We start from the raw sequence: 20,858 nt of genomic DNA on the forward strand, positions 1-20,858 counted from the left end.
TCAATTTCTCCTCCTTGGAGTCTTAATTTGGTTTTGAAGGCGTTACAGGCTCCTCCATTTGAGCCAATGCATTCTTTGGATATTAAACTACTTTCTTGGAAAGTATTGTTCCTTTTGGCTATCTCTTCTGCTAGAAGAGTTTTTGAGCTATCTGCTCTTTCTTGTGAATCTCCTTTTCTGATTTTTCATCAGGATAAGGCGGTTTTGCGGACTTCATTTCAATTTTTACCTAAGGTTGTGAATTCTAACAATATTAGTAGAGAAATTGTTGTCTCTTCCCTGTGTCCTAATCCTAAGAATTCTTTGGAGAGACCCTTACATTCTTTGGATGTGGTAAGAGCTTTGAAATATTATGTTGAAGCTACTAAAGATTTCAGGAAGACTTCTAGTCTATTTGTTATATTTTCTGGTCCTAGGAAAGGTCAGAAGGCCTCTGCTATTTCCTTGGCTTCTTGGTTCTTCAAGCTTATTTGGAGTCAGGTCAGGCCATGCCTCAGAGAATTACAGATCATTCTACTAGATCAGTCTCCACTTCGTGGGCTTTTAAGAATGAAGCTTCAGTTGATCAGATTTGCAAAGTGGCAACTTGGTCCTCTTTGCATACATTTACTAAATTCTACCGTTTTGATGTATTTGCTTCTTCAGAAGCAGTCTTTGGTAGAAAAGTTCTTCACGCAGCTGTTTCAGTTTGATTCTTCTGCTGATATTTTAAGTTTTTCTTGTCATTATAGAATAATCTTATTATTTGGGTTGTGGATTATTTTTTTCAGTGGAAAAATGGCTGTTGTTTATTTTTATCCCTCCCTCTCTAGTGACTCTTGAGTGGAGTTCCACATCTTGGGTATTGATATCCCATACGTCACTAGCTCATGGACTCTTGCCAATTACATGAAAGAAAACATCATTTATGTAAGAATTTACCTGATAAATTAATTTCTTTCATATTGGCAAGAGTCCATGAGGCCCACCCTTTTTATGGTGGTTATGATTTTTTTTTTGTAAAGCACAATTATTTCCAAATTCCTTTGTTGATGCTTTTTACTCCTTTCTTTATCACCCCACTACTTGGCTATTCGTTAAACTGAATTGTGGGTGTGGTGAGGGGTGTATTTATAGGCATTTTGAGGTTTGGGAAACTTTGCCCCTCTTGGTAGGATTGTATATCCCATACGTCACTAGCTCATGGACTCTTGCCAATATGAAAGAAATTAATTTATCAGGTAAATTCTTACATAAATTATGTTTTTATCTTTTTATTTTTATTTTTCACATTGGATATATATATATATATATATATATATCATTTTTTTCACATGGGATTATTGGACATTTTTTAATCAGGATTCAACATATACTATTCCTAATTTGGACACTCAGGACATTAAAGAGGACAATCACTTCTTAGAGGACATTTATTTTATTACAATCACATTGTATATTACTGTGGATATTACTTATTTCTTTCATGTAATTGGCAAGAGTCCATGAGCTAGTGACATATGGGATATACAATCCTACCAGGAGGGGCAAAGTTTCCCAAACCTCAAAATGCCTATAAATACACCCCTCACCACACCCACAATTCAGTTTTACAAACTTTGCCTCCTATGGAGGTGGTGAAGTAAGTTTGTGCTAAGATTTCTACGTTGATATGCGCTTCTCAGCATTGTTGAAGCCCGATTCCTCTCAGAGTACAGCGAATGTCAGAGGGACGTGAAGGGAGTATCACCTATTGAATACGATGATTTCTCTAACGGGGGTCTTTTCATGGGTTCTCTGTTATTGGTCGTAGAGATTCATCTCCTACCTCCCTTTTCAGATCGACGATATACTCTCAATTTACCATTACCTCTACTAATAACTGTTTTAGTACTGGTTTGGCTATCTGCTATATGTGGATGTGTGTCTTTTGGTAAGTATGTTTTCATTACTTAAGACACACTCAGCTATGGTTTGGCACTTTATGCATATTATATAAAGTTCTAAATATATGTATTGTACTTATATTTGCCATGAGTCAGGTTCATGTATTTCCTTCTGCAGACTGTCAGTTTCATATTTGGGAATATAAACACTTTAAGAAATTTATTTCTTACCTGGGGTTTAGTCTTCAATTCAATTTGACTACTTTTTGCAATTGCGGGTGTTAGGCCCGCGGGTGCGTCAAATGTTAGACTTTATTGCGTCATTTTTGGCGCAAACTTTTTTGGCCCGGAAAAATACGTTTTTGACGCAACTTCGTCATTTCCGGCGTCATACGTGACGCCGAGACCTTTCACACGGTGGCGTCATTAGTGACGCAAGTGTGTCATTTCCGGTCATTTTTGGCGCCAAAAAAAGTTTACGTTACGTTGTGCGTCATACTTGGCGCCAAATTTTTTTTCATTATTTCAATACCCCATTGTTGTTTGCCTCCTGCTTTCTTTTCTATCAAGAGGCCTATGCTTTTGCATTTTTTCCCATTCCTGAAACTGTCATTTAAGGAAATAGATAATTTTGCTTTATATGTTTTTTTTTCTCTTACATTGAGCAAGATGTCCCAATCTGATCCTGCCTCTGAAGTTTCTTCTGGAACATTGCTGCCTGACATCGGTTCTACCAAAGCTAAGTGCATTTGTTGTAAAATTGTAGAAATTATTCCACCGAATGTCATTTGTAATAGTTGTCATGATAAACTTTTACATGCAGATAGTGTTTCTATCAGTAATAGTACATTGCCAGTTGCAGTTCCTTCAACTTCTAATGTGCATGATATACCTGTAAATTTTAAAGAATTTGTTTCTGATTCTATTATGAAGGCTTTGTCTGCATTTCCACCTTCTAATAAACGTAAAAGGTCTTTTAAAACTTCTCATTTAGCTGATGAAATTTCAAATGAACAACAACATAATAATTCATCCTCTTCTGATGAGGATCTATCTGAAACAGAAGATCCTTCCTCAGATATTGACACTGACAAATCTACTTACGGTATTTATTTAAAATAGAGTATATGCGTTCTTTATTAAAAGAAGTGTTAATTACTTTGGATATTGAGGTAACCAGTCCTATTGACGTTCAGTCTAATAAACGTTTAAATGCTGTTTTTAAACCTCCTGTGGTTTCCCCAGGTGTTTTTCCCATTACTGAGGCTATTTCTGATATGATTTCTAGGGAATGGAATAAGCCAGGTACTTCCTTTATTCCTTCTTCAAGGTTTAAGAGATTGTATCCTTTACCAGCAAAATCTATAGAGTTTTGGGAAAAGATCCCCAAAGTTGATGGGGCTATTTCTACTCTTGCTAAACGTACCACTATTCCTATGGAAGATAGCACTTCCTTTAAGGATCCTTTAGATAGGAAGCTTGAATCTTATCTAAGGAAGGCCTATTTATATTCAGGTCATCTTCTCAGACCTGCTATTTCTTTGGGTGATGTTGCGGCTGCATCAACTTTCTGGTTGGAAAATTTAGCGCAACATGAATTGGATTTTGACGTATCTAGCATTGTTTGCTTACTGCAACATGCTAATCATTTTATTTGTGATGCCATTTTTGATATTATCAAAATTGACGTTAGATCCATGTCTTTAGCTGTATTAGCTAGAAGAGCTTTATGGCTTAAATCTTGGAATGCTGATATGACATCTAAATCTAGATTACTATCTCTTTCTTTCCAAGGTAATAATTTATTTGGTTCTCAGTTGGATTCTATTATTTCAACTATCACTGGAGGAAAAGGAGTTTTTTTTGCCTCACTCAATCCTCCTCCCAAGGAATCTGCTTCCAGTTGGAAGCCTTCCTCAAATTGGAATAAATCCAAGCCATTTAGGAAACCAAAGTCTGCCCCTAAGTCCGCATGAAGGTGAGGCCCTCATTCCAGCTCAGCTGGTAGGGGGCAGATTAAGGTTTTTCAAGGATTTTTGGATAAAATGTGTCCAAAATCATTGGATTCAGAGCATTGTCTCTCAAGGGTATCGAATAGGATTCAAAGTAAGACCTCCTGTTTGAAGATTTTTTCTCTCACGCATCCCTGTAAATCCAGTAAAATCTCAGGCTTTTCTGAAGTGTGTTTCAGACCTGGAGTCTTCAGGGGTAATCATGCCAGTTCCTCCTCAGGAACAAGGTTTGGGGTTTTATTCAAACCTATTCATTGTACCAAAGAAAGAAAATTTGTTCAGACCAGTTCTGGATCTGAAAATTTTGAATCATTATGTAAGAGTACCAACTTTCAAGATGGTGACTATAAGGACTATTCTGCCTTTTGTTCAGCAAGGACATTATATGTCCACAATAGGCTTGCAGGATGCATACCTTCATATTCCGATTCATCCAGAACACTATCAGTTTCTGAGATTCTCTTTTCTAGACAAGCATTACCAATTTGTTGCTCTTCCATTTGGCCTAGCAACAGCTCCAAGAATCTTTTCAAAGGTTCTGGGTGCCCTACTATCTGTAATCAGAGAACAGGGTATTGCGGTGTTTCCTTATTTGGACGATATCTTGGTACTAGCTCAGTCTTTACGTTCTGCAGAATCTAACACGAATCAACTAGTGTTGTTTCTTCGGAAACATGGTTGGAGGATAAATTTACCAAAAAGTTTCTTGATTCCTCAGACAAGGGTCACCTTTTTAGGCTTCCAGATAGATTCAGTGTCCATGACTCTGTCTCCAACAGACAAGAGACGTTTAAAATTGGTTGCAGCATGCCGGCTCCTTCAGTCTCAGTCATTCCCTTCAGTGGCTATGTGCATGGAAGTTTTAGGTCTCATGACTGCAGCATCGGAGCAATCCCCTTTGCTCGTTTTCACATGAGACCTCTACAGCTTTGTATGCTGAATCAATGGTGCAGGGATTATACAAAGATATCACAAATAATATCCTTGAATCCCAATGTACGACACTCTCTGACATGGTGGATAGATCACCATTGTTTGGTTCAAGGGGCTTCTCTTGAACCAAACCAAATCTGTTTGGGGATCTCTGACAGCACAAGGGGTTTGGAAATCTCAAGAGGTGAGATTACCAATAAATATTTTAGAACTCCATGCAATTCTCAGGGCTCTTCAGTTCTGGCCTCTGCTAAAGAGAGAACCGTTCATTTGTTTTCAGACAGACAATATCACAACTGTGGTTTATGTCAATCATCAGGGTGGGACTCACAGTCCCCAAGCTATGAAAGAAGTATCTCGGATACTTGCCTGGGCGGAATCCAGCTCCTGTCTAATCTCTGCGGTGCATATCCCAGGCGTAGACAATTGGGAGGCGGATTATCTCAGCCGCCAGAGGGGAGTGGTCTCTCCATCCAGATGTGTTTTCTCAGATTGTTCAGATGTGGGGGCTTCCAGAGATAGATCTCATGGCCTCTCATCTAAACAAGAAACTTCCCAGATACCTGTCCAGGTCCAGGGATGTTCAGGCGGAAGCAGTGGATGCACTGACACTTCCTTGGTGTTATCAACCTGCTTACATCTTCCCGCCTCTAGTTCTCCTTCCAAGAGTGATCTCCAAAATCATCATGGAACAGTCTTTTGTGTTGCTGGTGGCTCCAGCATGGCCACACAGGTTTTGGTATGCAGATCTGGTTCGGATGTCCAGTTGCCCGCCTTGGCCACTTCCGTTACGGCCGGACCTACTATCTCAAGGTCCGTTTTTCCATCAGGATCTCAAATCATTAAATTTGAAGGTATGGAAATTAAACGCTTAGTTCTAAGTCATAGAGGTTTCTCTGACTCAGTGATTAATACTATGTTACAAGCTTGTAAATCTGTCTCTAGAAAGATTTATTATAGAGTTTGGAAGACTTACATTTCATGGTGTTCTCATAAATTCTCCTGGCATTCTTTTAGAATTCCTAGAATTTTACAGTTCCTTCAGGATGGTTTGGATAAGGGTCTGTCTGCAAGTTCCTTGAAAGGACAAATCTCCGCTCTTTCTGCTTTATTTCACAGAGAGATTGCTATACTTCCTGATATTCACTGTTTTGTACAGGCTTTAGTTCGTATTAAGCCTGTCATTAAATCAATTTCTCCTCCTTGGAGTCTTAATTTGCTTCTGAAGGCTTTACAGGCTCCTCCATTTGAGCCTATGCATTCTTTGGACATTAAACTACTTTCCTGGAAAGTGTTGTTCCTTTTGGCTATTTTTTCTGCTAGAAGAGTTTGAGCTATCTGCTCTTTCTTGTGAGTCTCCTTTTCTGATTTTTCATCAGGATAAGGCTTTTTTGCGGACTTCTTTTCAATTTTTACCTAAGGTTGTGAATTCTAACAACATTAGTAGAGAAATTGTTGTCCCTTCCTTGTGTCCTAATCCTAAGAATTCTTTGGAGAGATCCTTACATTCTTTGGATGTGGTAAGAGCTTTGAAATATTATGTGGAAGCTACTAAAGATTTCAGGAAGACTTCCAGTCTATTTGTTTTATTTTCTGGTCCTAGGAAAGGTCAGAAGGCTTCTGCTATTTCCTTGGCTTCTTGGTTGAAATTTTTGATTCATCAAGCTTATTTGGAGTCGGGTCAGGCCCCGCCTCAGAGAATTCCAGCTCATTCTACTAGATCAGTCTCCACTTTGTGGGCTTTTAAGAATGAAGCTTCAGTTGATCAGATTTGCAAAGCGGCGACTTGGTCTTCTTTGCATACATTTACTAAATTCTACCGTTTTGATGTATTTGCTTCTTCGGAAGCAGTTTTTGGTAGAAAAGTTCTTCATGCAGCTGTTTCAGTTTGATTCTTCTGCTTTTTGATTTGTTTTTTTCTTTCAAAAATGAAAATAAACTTATTTTTTTGGGTTGTGGATTAATGTTTTAAGCGGAATATGGCTGTTTTTATTTTTTATTCCCTCCCTCTCTAGTGACTCTTGAGTGGAAGACTCCACATCTTGGGTATTGATATCCCATATGTCACTAGCTCATGGACTCTTGCCAATTACATGAAAGAAAACATAATTTATGTAAGAACTTACCTGATAAATTCATTTCTTTCATATTGGCAAGAGTCCATGAGGCCCACCCTTTTATGGTGGTTATGATTTTTTGTGTAAAGCACAATTATTTCCAAATTTCCTTTGTTGATGCTTTCTACTCCTTTCTTTATCACCCCACTGCTTGCCTATTCGTTAAACTGAATTGTGGGTGTGGTGAGGGGTGTATTTATAGGCATTTTGAGGTTTGGGAAACTTTGCCCCTCCTGGTAGGATTGTATATCCCATATGTCACTAGCTCATGGACTCTTGCCAATATGAAAGAAATTAATTTATCAGGTAAGTTTTTACATAAATTATGTTTTTTTGTTTTATTTATCCTTTACTTCTAAGGATAGCTAATCACCTTTATGGCAATTGCTCACTGTTTCTATTGTTTTTAACCATTGTTTTCATCTGTCTAGGGTACTCTATTAATAAATGTAATTTATGCATTTCCTTTGATATTGTAACGTCTTTGCTAATTTTATATTGTTGTATATATAGAAACTTTAGCCGTTTGGCGCTCCCTCCTATCATATAAAGTTAAAATTATACTTATGTGATTCAGATAGAGCATGCAATTATAAACAAATTTTCAATTTCACTTATATTACCTAATTTGCGTTGTTCTTTGGTATCCTTTGTGGAAAAGCATTCCTAAGGAGCAGCAATGCTGAGAGCTAGCTGCAGATTAGTAGCGGTGGGGGTAGTTGGTTTGTTTGTTTTTTTGTTTTTAAACAGTTATGGACTGCAGCTTTGATAAATTATATCACAAATGCAAAAAGAACACACATGTCCATGGTGGGGATACTTCTTGATATAAGTTAACTGAAGCTACTAAACACTGCTTCATTAGAAATAAATGTTATCAGGTATTTTTTCTGAAATATTAATAAAGAAGATTTGTCTCTGTGTTTAGCTACATTTATCATATCTGGACACCTGTGTTTTCATGGCGATCAGCATGACTGTCAGATAAATTTGTTTCTAGTTATAAATGAGATATTGTCCACTCTGTAGATAAAAACTAGAAATTATAAACTAAATACAGGGAATTTGTATAACTTGAGTATTTTTTACCAATGAGATGATTACAAAGCTGTAAGAAGTGACATATGGGTTAGAAAAGAACAGATGATGTCTGGTGCTTCTGCTTCATAGAAACATAGATATTGACGGCAGATAAGAGCCATAGGCCCAGCAAGTCTGCCCAATATTAACTAACAGTATAAACTTATCTAGTTTGTAGGATAGCCTTATGCTTGTCACAGGCATGTTTAAAGTCCCAGACAGTGTTTGTCGCTACTACCTCTTGAGGAAGTTTATTCCATAAATCAATCACTCTTTCTGTAAAGAAGTGCATCCTCAAATTACTTCTGAATCTACTACCCTTTAGCTTGAGCTCATGACCCCTTGTTCTTGAATTTTCCATTTTATGTAAAATACCCACAGTTTTACTAAGCCCTTTAACGTACTAGAAATTCCCAAGTCCTGTTCCTCATTTGTTTTTTGTTTTTCTTTTTGTGTGTTTTCTAAATGTATCAATGTAAGTTTACATGAAAATGTTTCTTTACTATAAAAGCAGGGATCAAAGAGTTTATTTTTTAATCGTATATGTTTTACAGATTAGGTGATGCTGTTGACTATTTTTTGACTAAATTAAAGGGACACTGAACCCAATTTTTTTCTTTTGTGATTCAGATAGAGCATGGCATTTTAAGCAACTTTCTAATTTACTCCTATTATCACATTTTCTTCATTTTCTTGGTATCTTTATTTAAAATGCAAGAATGTAAGTTTAGATGCCGGCCCATTTTTGGTGAACAACCTGGGTTGTTCTTGCTGATTGGTGGATAAATTCATCCACCAATAAAAAGGTGCTGTCCAGAGTCCTGAACCAAAAAAAACACCTAGATGCCTTTTTTTCAAATAAAGATAGCAAGAGAACGAAGAAAAATTGATAATAGTAGTAAACTAGAAAATTGCTTAAAACTGCATGCACTATCTGAATCACGAAAGGAAAAATTTGGGTTCAGTGTCCCTTTAATCACACTCATATTCTGTAATTGTTGTGATCCTGCTCCTTCCTCATGGAATAATCTTTTTGTTTTCCCTTTTATCTGCCTGTTTTACTTCTCCTTCTCATTTTTCTGATCTTATGCCCATGTGAAAAACCTTATGTTTTGCATCTAGCTTCTGGGTTTTTTACTTGTTGGTGAGGGGAACCCTAAATAGTTCTCAAAAATGTATCACTTTTACTGTAACTCCTGTTTCCTAAAATCACTACTTTTTGCTCCCCCTTTCCTTCTTACTGATTGTGTAGTACTCCTGTCTTTATCCTATGCTTAGCTACACTATTGGATCTATCAGATTACTCCACTCCACTCTATCTTCCCTTTCATCATCAGTTCTGTTTTTGACTTTGAACCTAATCTACTAGTTTACTATTTATATGGGCTCTATTTATCATTCCAATTCTCCTATATTTTCTCCTAAAAGTTCTCATGAGAAATAATTCTCCTATTTATCATTCAAAAATACTCCTAAAATTGGGCAAGTTCGACTGTAAAATTCTTCTACTCTGTTCTAACTCTCCTTGGAGAACATGTTCTCAAAAAAGGGTTAAATTCAATCTTTTTAGTCATATTTCATATAGTTCTCCTCATAATTCTCCTAGTTACAAATTTATCATTTATATTCTCCTGTGGAGGACTGAAAGTTCTCCTGCAAGTTACTACCTTAAAGTTCTCTATAGCTAAAGTGGAGAACAGCATTAGAAATCTATTCTCTACCAGTTGTAGAAGCAGTTACACACAAAAAAGGCTCTACAAGGTGCAAAAATGATCTATAACAAAGCACAATAATAATGGCTATTGGAGTGCAATAATAATTTATGATGGAGTAAAAAAATATATATAATGGAGCACCAAAATAATATATAACAGAGCACAAAAATGATATCTATTGGGGCATAAAAATAAGATATAAAAAAGCGCTAAAATTGAAGCACTAAAACAATGAAAATGTAGATTTATTTTCTTATATGAAAGTTTGCTGAAGAGGGGCGTTAACAAAGCTACTAGGAAGGCTGTATAAAGATTTCTATTGGTTTATATATGATTGACATGGAGAATAGTTGCTTATTTTTAGTGATAAATAAGGAGAAGATACTAATCCGACTGGAGAAATTTATCATTAGTTCTCCCCAGCTCTCCCATGGAGAAAAAACAACTTTTTTATGATAAATATGGGCGCACATGTGCTCCTCTCCTAAGGAGAGCTGTGGAGAACTGATAGGAGAACAGAAAGGAGAATTCCCCAAATTATTGAAAAATGGAGCCCTTTATAAATGCTATTTTTAAGATGGTGTAGATCACCACACACTCAATGTGTTTGTTTGTTTTTAAATAAATATGAAGATCCCCATATCTGTTTAGTTACACGAGTGCTATAGCTTAAAACAGATGTAACATAGTTTAATCTCCCATAAAAGTTTGTTCAAAAACAATTCACAAAGATCATATAGTTTTTGAAAAACACTTCTTCACAGTTGCATAATATCTTGTCCTGCATCTTCTCTTGTAGACCATACCAGCCACTAATGTGTGTCTTACACATCCATACTTTTATTGAATTGAGTGTTTAGACTTTTAGAGTTTACAGTACAAATATTAGAGTTTTTATAGTTATGCGTTTTTCTCCTTATCTACTTAGACAAAGCTGTGGGTTTGCTTTCTGCATGTCTGGAAAGTGAAAGTCCAAATGCACAGAGGATAGGAGCTTCTGCACTGTGGGCCCTGCTATTCAATTATCAAAAGGTGAGGTAACCTGATAGCAGCTTTTAGGGTTTTTATAATAGTTTCTAAACCTTTTGGAGTCCTTGTGAGCTTTCTTTTGCCATAAAAATGCTAAAACCTCATGCCGTGCTTCTAGCTATTTTTCACTTGTTTTTCTGTATGGTTATTGAGTCTGACAGTGTGACTGCTAAATTACATCAGCAACCAAGAGTTCACTTTAGGTCTGCAGTAGCAAACATTGATTTCTGTGCAGTTTCATCCATTCACATTCCAGAGCTCCATAACTTGGAAGCCAGATCCTTTCAGTTGTCCAACATTCATGGCATTCATTATTTTTGAAATGAGATGGTTCTTGCACCTGGTTTTTCTGAGAGATCAGTGGGACAACAAACTTAAAATGCTCTACAAATATGTTATAGAAAATGCTTGTTACAATGTCACTGAAATACATTTTCTCTTGCAAGGTGTATCCAGTCCACGGATTCATCCTTTACTTGTGGGATATTCTCATTCCCTACAGGAAGTAGCAAAGAGAGCACACAGCAAAGCTGTCCATATAGCTCCCCCTCTAGCTCCACCCACCAGTCATTCTCTTTGCTGGCTCTAAGCACTAGGGTCTCTCTCGGGAGTGTAAAGTGAATGTGGTGATAGAGGAGAGGTCAGAAAGCGACTGCTACCTCTCTTTCCTTTTGGCTGAAAAGCATCATCCGTTTGGCCTATGAGACTGCTGGCCAGCAGCCTCCTGAAAGAATTACTGCTCATTCTACCAGAGCAGTGGCTTCCACATGGGCTTTCAAAAATGAGGCTTCTGTTGAACAGATTTGTAAGGCAGCGACTTGGTCTTCACTGCATACTTTTGCCAAATTTTACAAATTCGATACTTTTGCTTCTTCGGAGGCTATTTTTGGGAGAAAGGTTTTGCAAGCAGTGGTGCCTTCCGTTTAAGGTACCTGTCTTGTTTCTCCCTTCATCCGTGTCCTAAAGCTTTGGTATTGGTATCCCACAAGTAAAGGATGAATCCGTGGACTGGATACACCTTGCAAGAGAAAACAGAATTTATGCTTACCTGATAAATTACTTTCTCTTGCGGTGTATCCAGTCCACGGCCCGCCCTGGCATTTAAGTCAGGTAAAAAAAAAATCTCTTGTTAAGTGTAGTCAGTCCACGGGTCATCCATTACTTACCATTACTTATGGGATTATATCTCTTCCCCAACAGGAAGTTGCAAGAGGATCACCCAAGCAGATCTGCTATATAGCTCCTCCCCTCACATGTCATATCCAGTCATTCTCTTGCAAGCTAACTAAAGATAGGTTGTTGTGAGAGGGCTGTGGTGTTTTTAAACTTAGTTTATTTCTTCAATCAAAAGTTTGTTATTTTAAATGGCACCGGAGTGTGCTGTTTGTTCTCAGGCACCATTAGACGAAGAATCTGCCTGCGTTTTCTATGATCTTAGCAGACGTAACTAAGATCCACTGGCTGTTCTCGCACATTCTGAGGAGTGAGGTAACTTCAGAAGAGGGGAATAGCATGCAGGGCCCCCCTGCAATCGAGGTATGTGCAGTAAATTATTTTTCTAAGCAATGGAATTGTCTGAGAAATTATTGCTGATACCAATGTAATGTAAGTACAGCCTTAAATGCAGTGGTAGCGACTGGTATTAGGCTGAGGAGTGTGTGTACACTGAAGTATTTTTCTAGGGAATGGAATTTGACTCAGAAAATACTGTTAATACTGAAGTAATGTGTGAGCCTTAACTGCAGTAAAAGCGACTGGTAGCAGGCTTATTAATAACACTTCATAACTTTTAAAATGTATGTTCAAAACATTTACTGGCATGTTAATCGTTTTTTGTGAGGTACTTGGTGATAAAACTTATTGGGGCATGATTTTTACCACATGGCTAACTTTTGTTTCTGCATAGAAACAGTTAACTGAGCTTCCCCACTGTGTAATATGAGTGGGAGGGGCCTATTTTAGCGCTTTTTTGAGCAGTAAAAGTTCAGTCACAATCTTCCTACTTCATCCTCCATGATCCAGGACGTCTCTAGAGAGCTCAGGGGTCTTCAAAATTCATTTTGAGGGAGGTAATCAGTCACAGCAGACCTGTGACAGTGTTTTTGACTGTGATAAAAACGTTAATTATTAAATTGTTATCCGTTTTTGGGTATTAAGGGGTTAATCATCCATTTGCTGGTGGGTGCAATCCTTTGCTAACTTAAATTTACTGTGAAAATTTGGTTGCTATAACTAATTTGGTTCATTGTTATTTCAACTGTGACAGCTTTTTGTGCTTCTTAAAGGCACAGTAGCGTTTTTTTATATTGCTTGTAAATTTATTTGAAAAGTATTTTCCAAGCTTGCTAGTCTCATTGCTAGTCTCATTGCTAGTCTGTTTAAACATGTCTGACACAGATGAATCTGTTTGTTCACTATGTATGAAGGCCAATGTGGAGCCCCATAGAAAATTGTGTACTAAATGCATTGATGTAACTTTGAATAAAAGTCAGTCTTTACATGCAAAGAAATTATCACCAGACATCGAGGGGGAAGTTATGCCGACTAACTCTCCTCACGTGTCAGTACCTTCGCCTCCCGCTCAGGAGGTGCGTGATTTTGAGGCGCCAAGTACATCAGGGAGGCCCTTACAAATCACTTTGCAAGACATGGCTACTGTTATGACAGAAGTATTATCTAAATTGCCAGAATTAAGAGGCAAGCATGATAGCTCTGGGTTAAGGACAGAGCGCGCTGATGATGTGAGAGCCATGTCCGATACTGCGTCACAATTTGCAGAACATGAAGACGGAGAGCTTCATTCTGTGGGTGACGGATCTGATCCAGGGAGACTGGATTCAGAGATTTCTAATTTTAAATTTAAGCTTGAGAACCTCCGCATATTGCTAGGGGAGGTATTAGCGGCTCTGAATGATTGTAACACGGTTGCAATTCCAGAAAAATTATGTAGGTTGGATAGATACTATGCGGTACCGGTGTGTACTGACGTGTTTCCTATACCTAAAAGGCTTACAGAGATTATTAGCAAGGAGTGGGATAGACCCGGTGTGCCTTTTTCCCCTCCTCCCATATTTAGGAAAATGTTTCCTATAGACCCCACCACACGAGACTTATGGCAGACGGTCCCTAAGGTGGAGGGAGCGGTTTCTACTTTAGCTAAGCGTACCACTATCCCGGTGGAGGATAGTTGTGCTTTTTCAGATCCAATGGATAAAAAATTAGAAGGTTACCTTAAGAAAATGTTTGTTCAACAAGGTTTTATCTTACAGCCCCTTGCATGCATTGCGCCTGTCACTGCTGCGGCGGCATTCTGGTTTGAGTCTCTGGAAGAGGCCATTCGCACAGCTCCATTGGATGAAATTATGAACAAGCTTAAAGCACTTAAGCTAGCTAACGCATTTGTTTCTGATGCCGTCGTACATTTAACCAAACTTACGGCTAAGAACTCTGGATTTGCCATCCAAGCGCGCAGAGCGCTATGGCTTAAATCCTGGTCAGCTGACGTGACTTCTAAATCTAAATTGCTTAATATTCCTTTCAAAGGGCAGACCTTATTCGGGCCCGGCTTGAAAGAAATTATCGCTGACATTACGGGAGGTAAGGGCCATGCTCTACCTCAGGACAGGGCCAAATCAAAGGCCAAACAGTCTAATTTTCGTGCCTTTCGTAACCTCAAGGCAGGAGCAACATCAACTTCCTCCGCTCCAAAACAGGAATGAGCTGTTGCTCGTTACAGACAGGGCTGGAAAACTAACCAGTCCTGGAACAAGGGCAAGCAGGCCAGAAAACCTGCTGCTGCCCCTAAGACAGCATGAAGAGAGGGCCCCCTATCCGGAAACGGATCTAGTGGGGGGCAGACTATCTCTCTTCGCCCAGGCTTGGGCAAGAGATGTCCAGGATCCCTGGGCGTTGGAGATCATATCTCAGGGATATCTTCTGGACTTCAAAGCTTCTCCTCCACAAGGGAGATTTCATCTTTCAAAGTTATCAGCAAACCAAATAAAGAAAGAGGAGTTTCTACGCTGTGTACAAGACCTCTTACTAATGGGGGTAATCCACCCGGTTCCGCGAACGGAACACGGGCAGGGATTCTATTCAAATCTGTTTGTGGTTCCCAAGAAAGAGGGAACCTTCAGACCAATTTTGGAAGATCCTAAACAAATTCCTAAGAGTTCCATCATTCAAAATGGAAACTATTCGAACCATCCTACCCATGATCCAAGAGGGTCAGTACATGACCACTGTGGACTTAAAGGATGCCTACCTTCACATAACGATTCACAAGGATCATTATCAGTACCTAAGATTTGCCTTCCTAGACAGGCATTACCAGTTTGTAGCTCTTCCCTTCGGGTTAGCTACGGCTCCAAGAATCTTTACAAAGGTTCTGGGCTCACTTCTGGCGGTACTAAGACCGCGAGGCATAGCGGTGGCTCCGTACCTAGACGACATCCTGATACAAGCGTCAAGTTTTCAAACTGCCAAGTCTCATACAAAGATAGTTCTGGCATTTCTGAGATCGCATGGGTGGAAGGTGAACGTGGAAAAGAGTTCTCAATTACCACTCACAAGGGTTCCCTTCCTAGGGACTCTTATAGATTCTGTAAAGATGAAAATTTACCTGACGGAGGCCAGGTTATCAAAACTTCTAAATGCTTGCCGTGCCTTTCATTCCATTCCACACCCGTCAGTAGCTCAGTGCATGGAAGTAATCGGCTTAATGGTAGCGGCAATGGACATAGTACCATTTGCGCGACTGCATCTCAGACCGCTGCAATTGTGCATGCTAAGTCAGTGGAATGGGGATTATTCAGATTTGTCCCCTCTGCTAAATCTGGACCAAGAGACCAGAGATTCTCTTCTATGGTGGCTTTCTCGGCCCCACCTGTCCAAGGGGATGACCTTTCGCAGGCCAGATTGGACGATTGTAACAACAGACGCCAGCCTTCTAGGTTGGGGCGCAGTCTGGAATTCCCTGAAGGCTCAGGGATCATGGACTCAGGAGGAGAAACTCCTCCCAATAAATATTCTGGAGTTAAGAGCGATATTCAATGCTCTTCTAGCTTGGCCTCAGTTAGCAACTCTGAGGTTCATCAGATTTCAGTCGGACAACATCACGACTGTGGCTTACATCAATCATCAAGGGGGAACCAGGAGTTCCCTAGCGATGTTGGAAGTCTCAAAGATAATTCGCTGGGCAGAGTCTCACTCTTGCCACCTGTCAGCAATCTACATCCCAGGCGTGGAGAACTGGGAGGCGGATTTTCTAAGTCGCCAGACTTTTCATCCGGGGGAGTGGGAACTTCATCCGGAGGTCTTCGCTCAACTGATTCATCGTTGGGGCGAACCGGATCTGGATCTCATGGCGTCTCGCCAGAACGCCAAGCTTCCTCATTACGGAACCAGGTCCAGGGACCCGGGAGCGGCGCTGATAGATGCTCTAGCAGCCCCTTGGGTTTTCCAGATGGCTTATGTATTTCCACCGTTTCCGCTGCTGCCTCGACTGATTGCCAAGATCAAACAGGAGAGAGCATCAGTGATTCTGATAGCGCCTGCGTGGCCACGCAGGACCTGGTATGCAGACCTAGTGGACATGTCGTCCTGTCCACCATGGTCTCTGCCTCTGAGGCAGGACCTTCTAATTCAGGGTCCTTTCAACCATCCAAATCTAATTTCTCTGAGGCTGACTGCATGGAGATTGAACGCTTGATTCTATCAAAGTGTGGCTTCTCGGAGTCGGTTATTGATACCCTAATACAGGCTAGGAAACCTGTTACCAGAAGAATTTACCATAAGATATGGCGTAAATATTTGTATTGGTGCGAATCCAAGAGTTACTCATGGAGTAAGGTTAGGATTCCTAGGATATTGTCTTTTCTACAAGAGGGTTTAGAAAAGGGCTTATCCGCTAGTTCGTTAAAAGGACAGATTTCTGCTCTGTCTATTCTTCTACACAAGCGTCTGGCAGAAATTCCAGACGTTCAGGCTTTGGCTAGGATTAAGCCTGTGTTTAAGACTGTTGCTCCGCCGTGGAGCTTAAACTTAGTTCTTAATGTCCTGCAAGGCGTTCCATTTGAACCCCTTCATTCCATTGATATTAAGCTGTTATCTTGGAAAGTTCTGTTTTTGATGGCTATTTCCTCGGCTCGAAGAGTCTCTGAGTTATCTGCCTTACATTGTGATTCTCCTTATCTGATTTTTCATTCAGACAAGGTAGTTCTGCGTACTAAACCTGGGTTCTTACCTAAGGTAGTTTCTAACAGGAATATCAATCAAGAGATTGTTGTTCCATCATTGTGTCCTAACCCTTCTTCAAAGAAGGAACGACTTTTGCATAATCTGGACGTAGTCCATGCCCTGAAGTTCTATTTGCAGGCAACTAAAGATTTTCGTCAAACTTCTTCCCTGTTTGTCGTTTACTCTGGACAGAGGAGAGGTCAAAAGGCTTCGCCCACCTCTCTCTCTTTTTGGCTTCGTAGCATAATACGTTTAGCCTATGAGACTGCTGGACAGCAGCCTCCTGAAAGAATTACAGCTCATTCTACTAGAGCTGTGGCTTCCACCTGGGCCTTTAATGAGGCTTCTGTTGAACAGATTTGCAAGGCTGCGACTTGGTCTTCACTTCACACTTTTTCAAAGTTTTACAAATTTGACACTTTTGCTTCTTCGGAGGCTATTTTTGGGAGAAAGGTACTTCAGGCAGTGGTTCCCTCCGTTTAAAGTTCCTGCCTTGTCCCTCCCTTCATCCGTGTACTTTAGCTTTGGTATTAGTATCCCATAAGTAATGGATGACCCGTGGACTGACTACACTTAACAAGAGATAACATAATTTATGCTTACCTGATAAATTTATTTCTCTTGTAGTGTAGTCAGTCCACGGCCCGCCCTGTCTTTTAAGGCAGTTCAAAAATTTTTAATTTAACTCCAGTCACCACTGCACCCTATGGTTTCTCCTTTCTCGTCTTGTTTCGGTCGAATGACTGGATATGACATGTGAGGGGAGGATCTGCTTGGGTGATCCTCTTGCAACTTCCTGTTGGGGAAGAGATATAATCCCATAAGTAATGGATGACCCGTGGACTGACTACACTACAAGAGAAATAAATTTATCAGGTAAGCATAAATTATGTTTTTGTTTAAACTACAGTCACCACTGCACCCTATGGTTTCTCCTTTTTCTTCCTAACCTTTGGTCGAATTACTGGGGGGTGGAGCTAGAGGGGGAGCTATATGGACAGCTTTGCTGTGTGCTCTCTTTGCTACTTCCTGTAGGGAATGAGAATATCCCACAAGTAAAGGATGAATCCGTGGACTGGATACACCGCAAGAGAAAGTAATTTATCAGGTAAGCATAAATTCTGTTTTATAAAATTTTGAAGAAAATGTCTGTAAAGATGTTTTCAGACTTCAACAGGGATCAAAAGGGAACATGGAGTTGCTGTTATTTTGGGAAACTGGCTCATTTTTTTCTGGACCAAGGTTGATGTGAGCAGCAGAAAACATTTTAGTGTGTTCAAATCATCAAAGGCAGCTTTTGTAGTTTTATGTCCCTTTATATAATGTTTTATGAATGCTAGGGACATAAAGTACAACGCTAGTAATCTGAACCTTGTGTTTCGGCTGTATATAAAGGTTGCTACCTGTCTAGGAATGACCCGGACACTTTGGGTTTCCATTTGTGTGTCCGAGTTGGAAGCTGAGTCAGGCCCAGACATGCAAATGTCTGGGTTTGGTGGGAAACAGCCACAGCCAAAAAGGTGACATTGTGCATTTGCCAACATACTGCACTTGTTTACAGTTATTTCTCCCTTGCATGTGTGTATGTATATATATGTCACAATAAATACAAAATTAATTAATTTGACATGTTTAAGAGCATAATACATTGTTCTATTGTATGCTCCTTAAAGGGCCATTATGCATTCATTTCTCTTGTAAGGTGTATCCAGTCCACGGATCATCCATTACTTGTGGGATATTCTCCTTCCCAACAGGAAGCTGCAAGAGGATCACCCACGGCAGAGCTGTCTATATAGCTCCTCCCCTAACTGCCACTACCAGTCATTCTCTTGCAGCTCTCGACAAAAAAGGAAGTAGCTAGAGAGATGTGGTGTTTATTTAGTTTATCTTCAATCAAAAGTTTGTTATTTTCAAATGGTACCGGAGTTGTACTATTTTAGCCTCAGGCAGAAAATAGAAGAAGAGTCTGCCTGTGGTCTTTGATGATCTTAGCAGGTTGTAACTAAGATCCATTGCTGTTCTCACACATAACTGAAGAGAGAGGTAACTTCAGCTGGGGGAATGGCGTGCAGGGTCTCCTGCTATGAGGTATGTGCAGTTTAAATTTTTCTAGAGAAAGAATATGCTAGAAAATGCTGTTAATACCGGAGTTATTTAAGGTAAGCCTGATTACAGTGATTTAATAACGACTTGTATCATGCTTGCTGTAAAAGGTAATATTCTTATTACTTTCTCACATTGCTGAAAAATAAAACGTTTGCTGGAAGTGTTTTAAACGTTTTTTTATACATATTGGTGATAAAACTTTATTGGGGCCCAGTTTTTTCCACATGGCTGGCTAGATTTTGCCTAGGGTTAGTTTTGTTAGGCCCTCTCACTGTGAATACAGGGTGGGAGGGGCCTATTTTTGCGCCTAAATGCTCATCAGATTTTGCAGCTTGAGACATCCAGTTTCCCTGAAGGAGTCTCCTGAACACTTGGGACCTCTCTGAGGGGTTTTTGTGCCTTTCAAAATCATTATATGGGCAGGTAGGGCCACAGCAGAGCTGTGGCAGTTTGTTGTGACTGTTGAAAAACGTTTATATCGGTTTTTTTGATCCGGTTTTGAAACTAAGGGGTTAATCATCCATTTGCAAGTGGGTGCAATGCTCTGTTAGTCTATTATACAGACTGTAAAAATTTCATAAGATTTACTGCTTTTTATCACTGTTTTTCAATTTCTGACAAAATTTGTTTCCCTTAAAGGCACAGTACCGTTTTTATTTTTTGCTTGTTTACATTTATCAAAGTGTTTTCCAAGCTTGCTGGTCTCATTGCTAGTCTGTTTAAACATGTCTGACATAGAGGAAACTCCTTGTTCATTATGTTTAGAAGCCATTGTGGAACCCCCTCTTAGAATGTGTACCAAATGTACTGATTTTACTTTAAGTTATAAAGATCATATTCTGTCTTTAAAAGATTTATCACCAGAGGAAACTGACAAGGGTGAAGTTATGCCGACTAACTCGCCCCACGTGTCAGAACCTTTGACTCCCGCTCAAGGGACTCCCGCTCAAGAGGCGCCAAGTACATCTAGCCCGCCCATGGCGTTTACTTTACAAGACATGGCGGCAGTTATGGATCATACCCTTACAGCGGTATTGTCCAAACTAGCAGGGTTACAAGGAAAGCGAGACAGCTCTGGGACTAGAAAAAATACAGAGCACTCTGACGCTTTAGTAGCCATGTCTGATATCCCCTCACAATATGCAGAAGCTGAGGCAGGAGAGCTTCTTTCTGTGGGTGATTTTTCTGACTCAGGAAAGATGCTTCAACCTGATTCTGATATGTCTACATTTAAATTTAAGCTTGAACACCTCCGCGTGTTGCTCAGGGAGGTTTTAGCTACTCTGGATGACTGTGACACCATTATAGTGCCAGAGGAATTGTGTAGATTAGATAAATACTATGCAGTGCCTGTTTACACTGATGTTTTTCCAATACCTAAAAGGTTTTCAGAAATTATTACTAAGGAATGGGATAGACCAGGTGTACCGTTCTCTCTCCCTCCTATTTTTAAGAAAATGTTTCCAATAGATGCCGCTACACGGGACTTATGGCAAACGGTCCTTAAGGTGGAGGGAGCAGTTTCTACCCTAGCTAAGCGTACAACTATCCCCGTTGAGGACAGTTGTGCTTTCCTAGATCCAATGGATAAAAAGTTAGAGGGTTACCTTAAGAAAATGTTTATTCAACAAGGTTTTATTCTCCAGCCTCTTGCATGCATTGCCCCGGTCACTGCTGCTGCGGCCTTCTGGTTTGAGTCTCTGGAAGTGGCCTTAAAGGTAGAAATCCCATTGGATGATATACTTGACAAGCTTAAAGTGC

At 39.7% G+C, this 20,858-nt stretch overlaps 1 protein-coding gene across 1 annotated transcript in view; it reads left to right on the forward strand.

Moving 5' to 3' along the window:
• The window catches only part of RTTN (rotatin), a 1,186,344-nt gene that overhangs the window by 1,129,750 nt on the left and 35,736 nt on the right, over positions 1–20,858 (forward strand). The window contains exon 48 of the mRNA XM_053714873.1: positions 10,651–10,754. Within this exon, the coding sequence (XP_053570848.1) occupies positions 10,651–10,754 (104 nt within the window). The remainder of the gene's footprint in view (positions 1–10,650; positions 10,755–20,858) is intronic.

The sequence above is a fragment of the Bombina bombina genome, chromosome 5, assembly GCF_027579735.1.
Source record: "Bombina bombina isolate aBomBom1 chromosome 5, aBomBom1.pri, whole genome shotgun sequence".
Classification (NCBI taxonomy): Eukaryota; Metazoa; Chordata; class Amphibia; order Anura; family Bombinatoridae; genus Bombina; species Bombina bombina.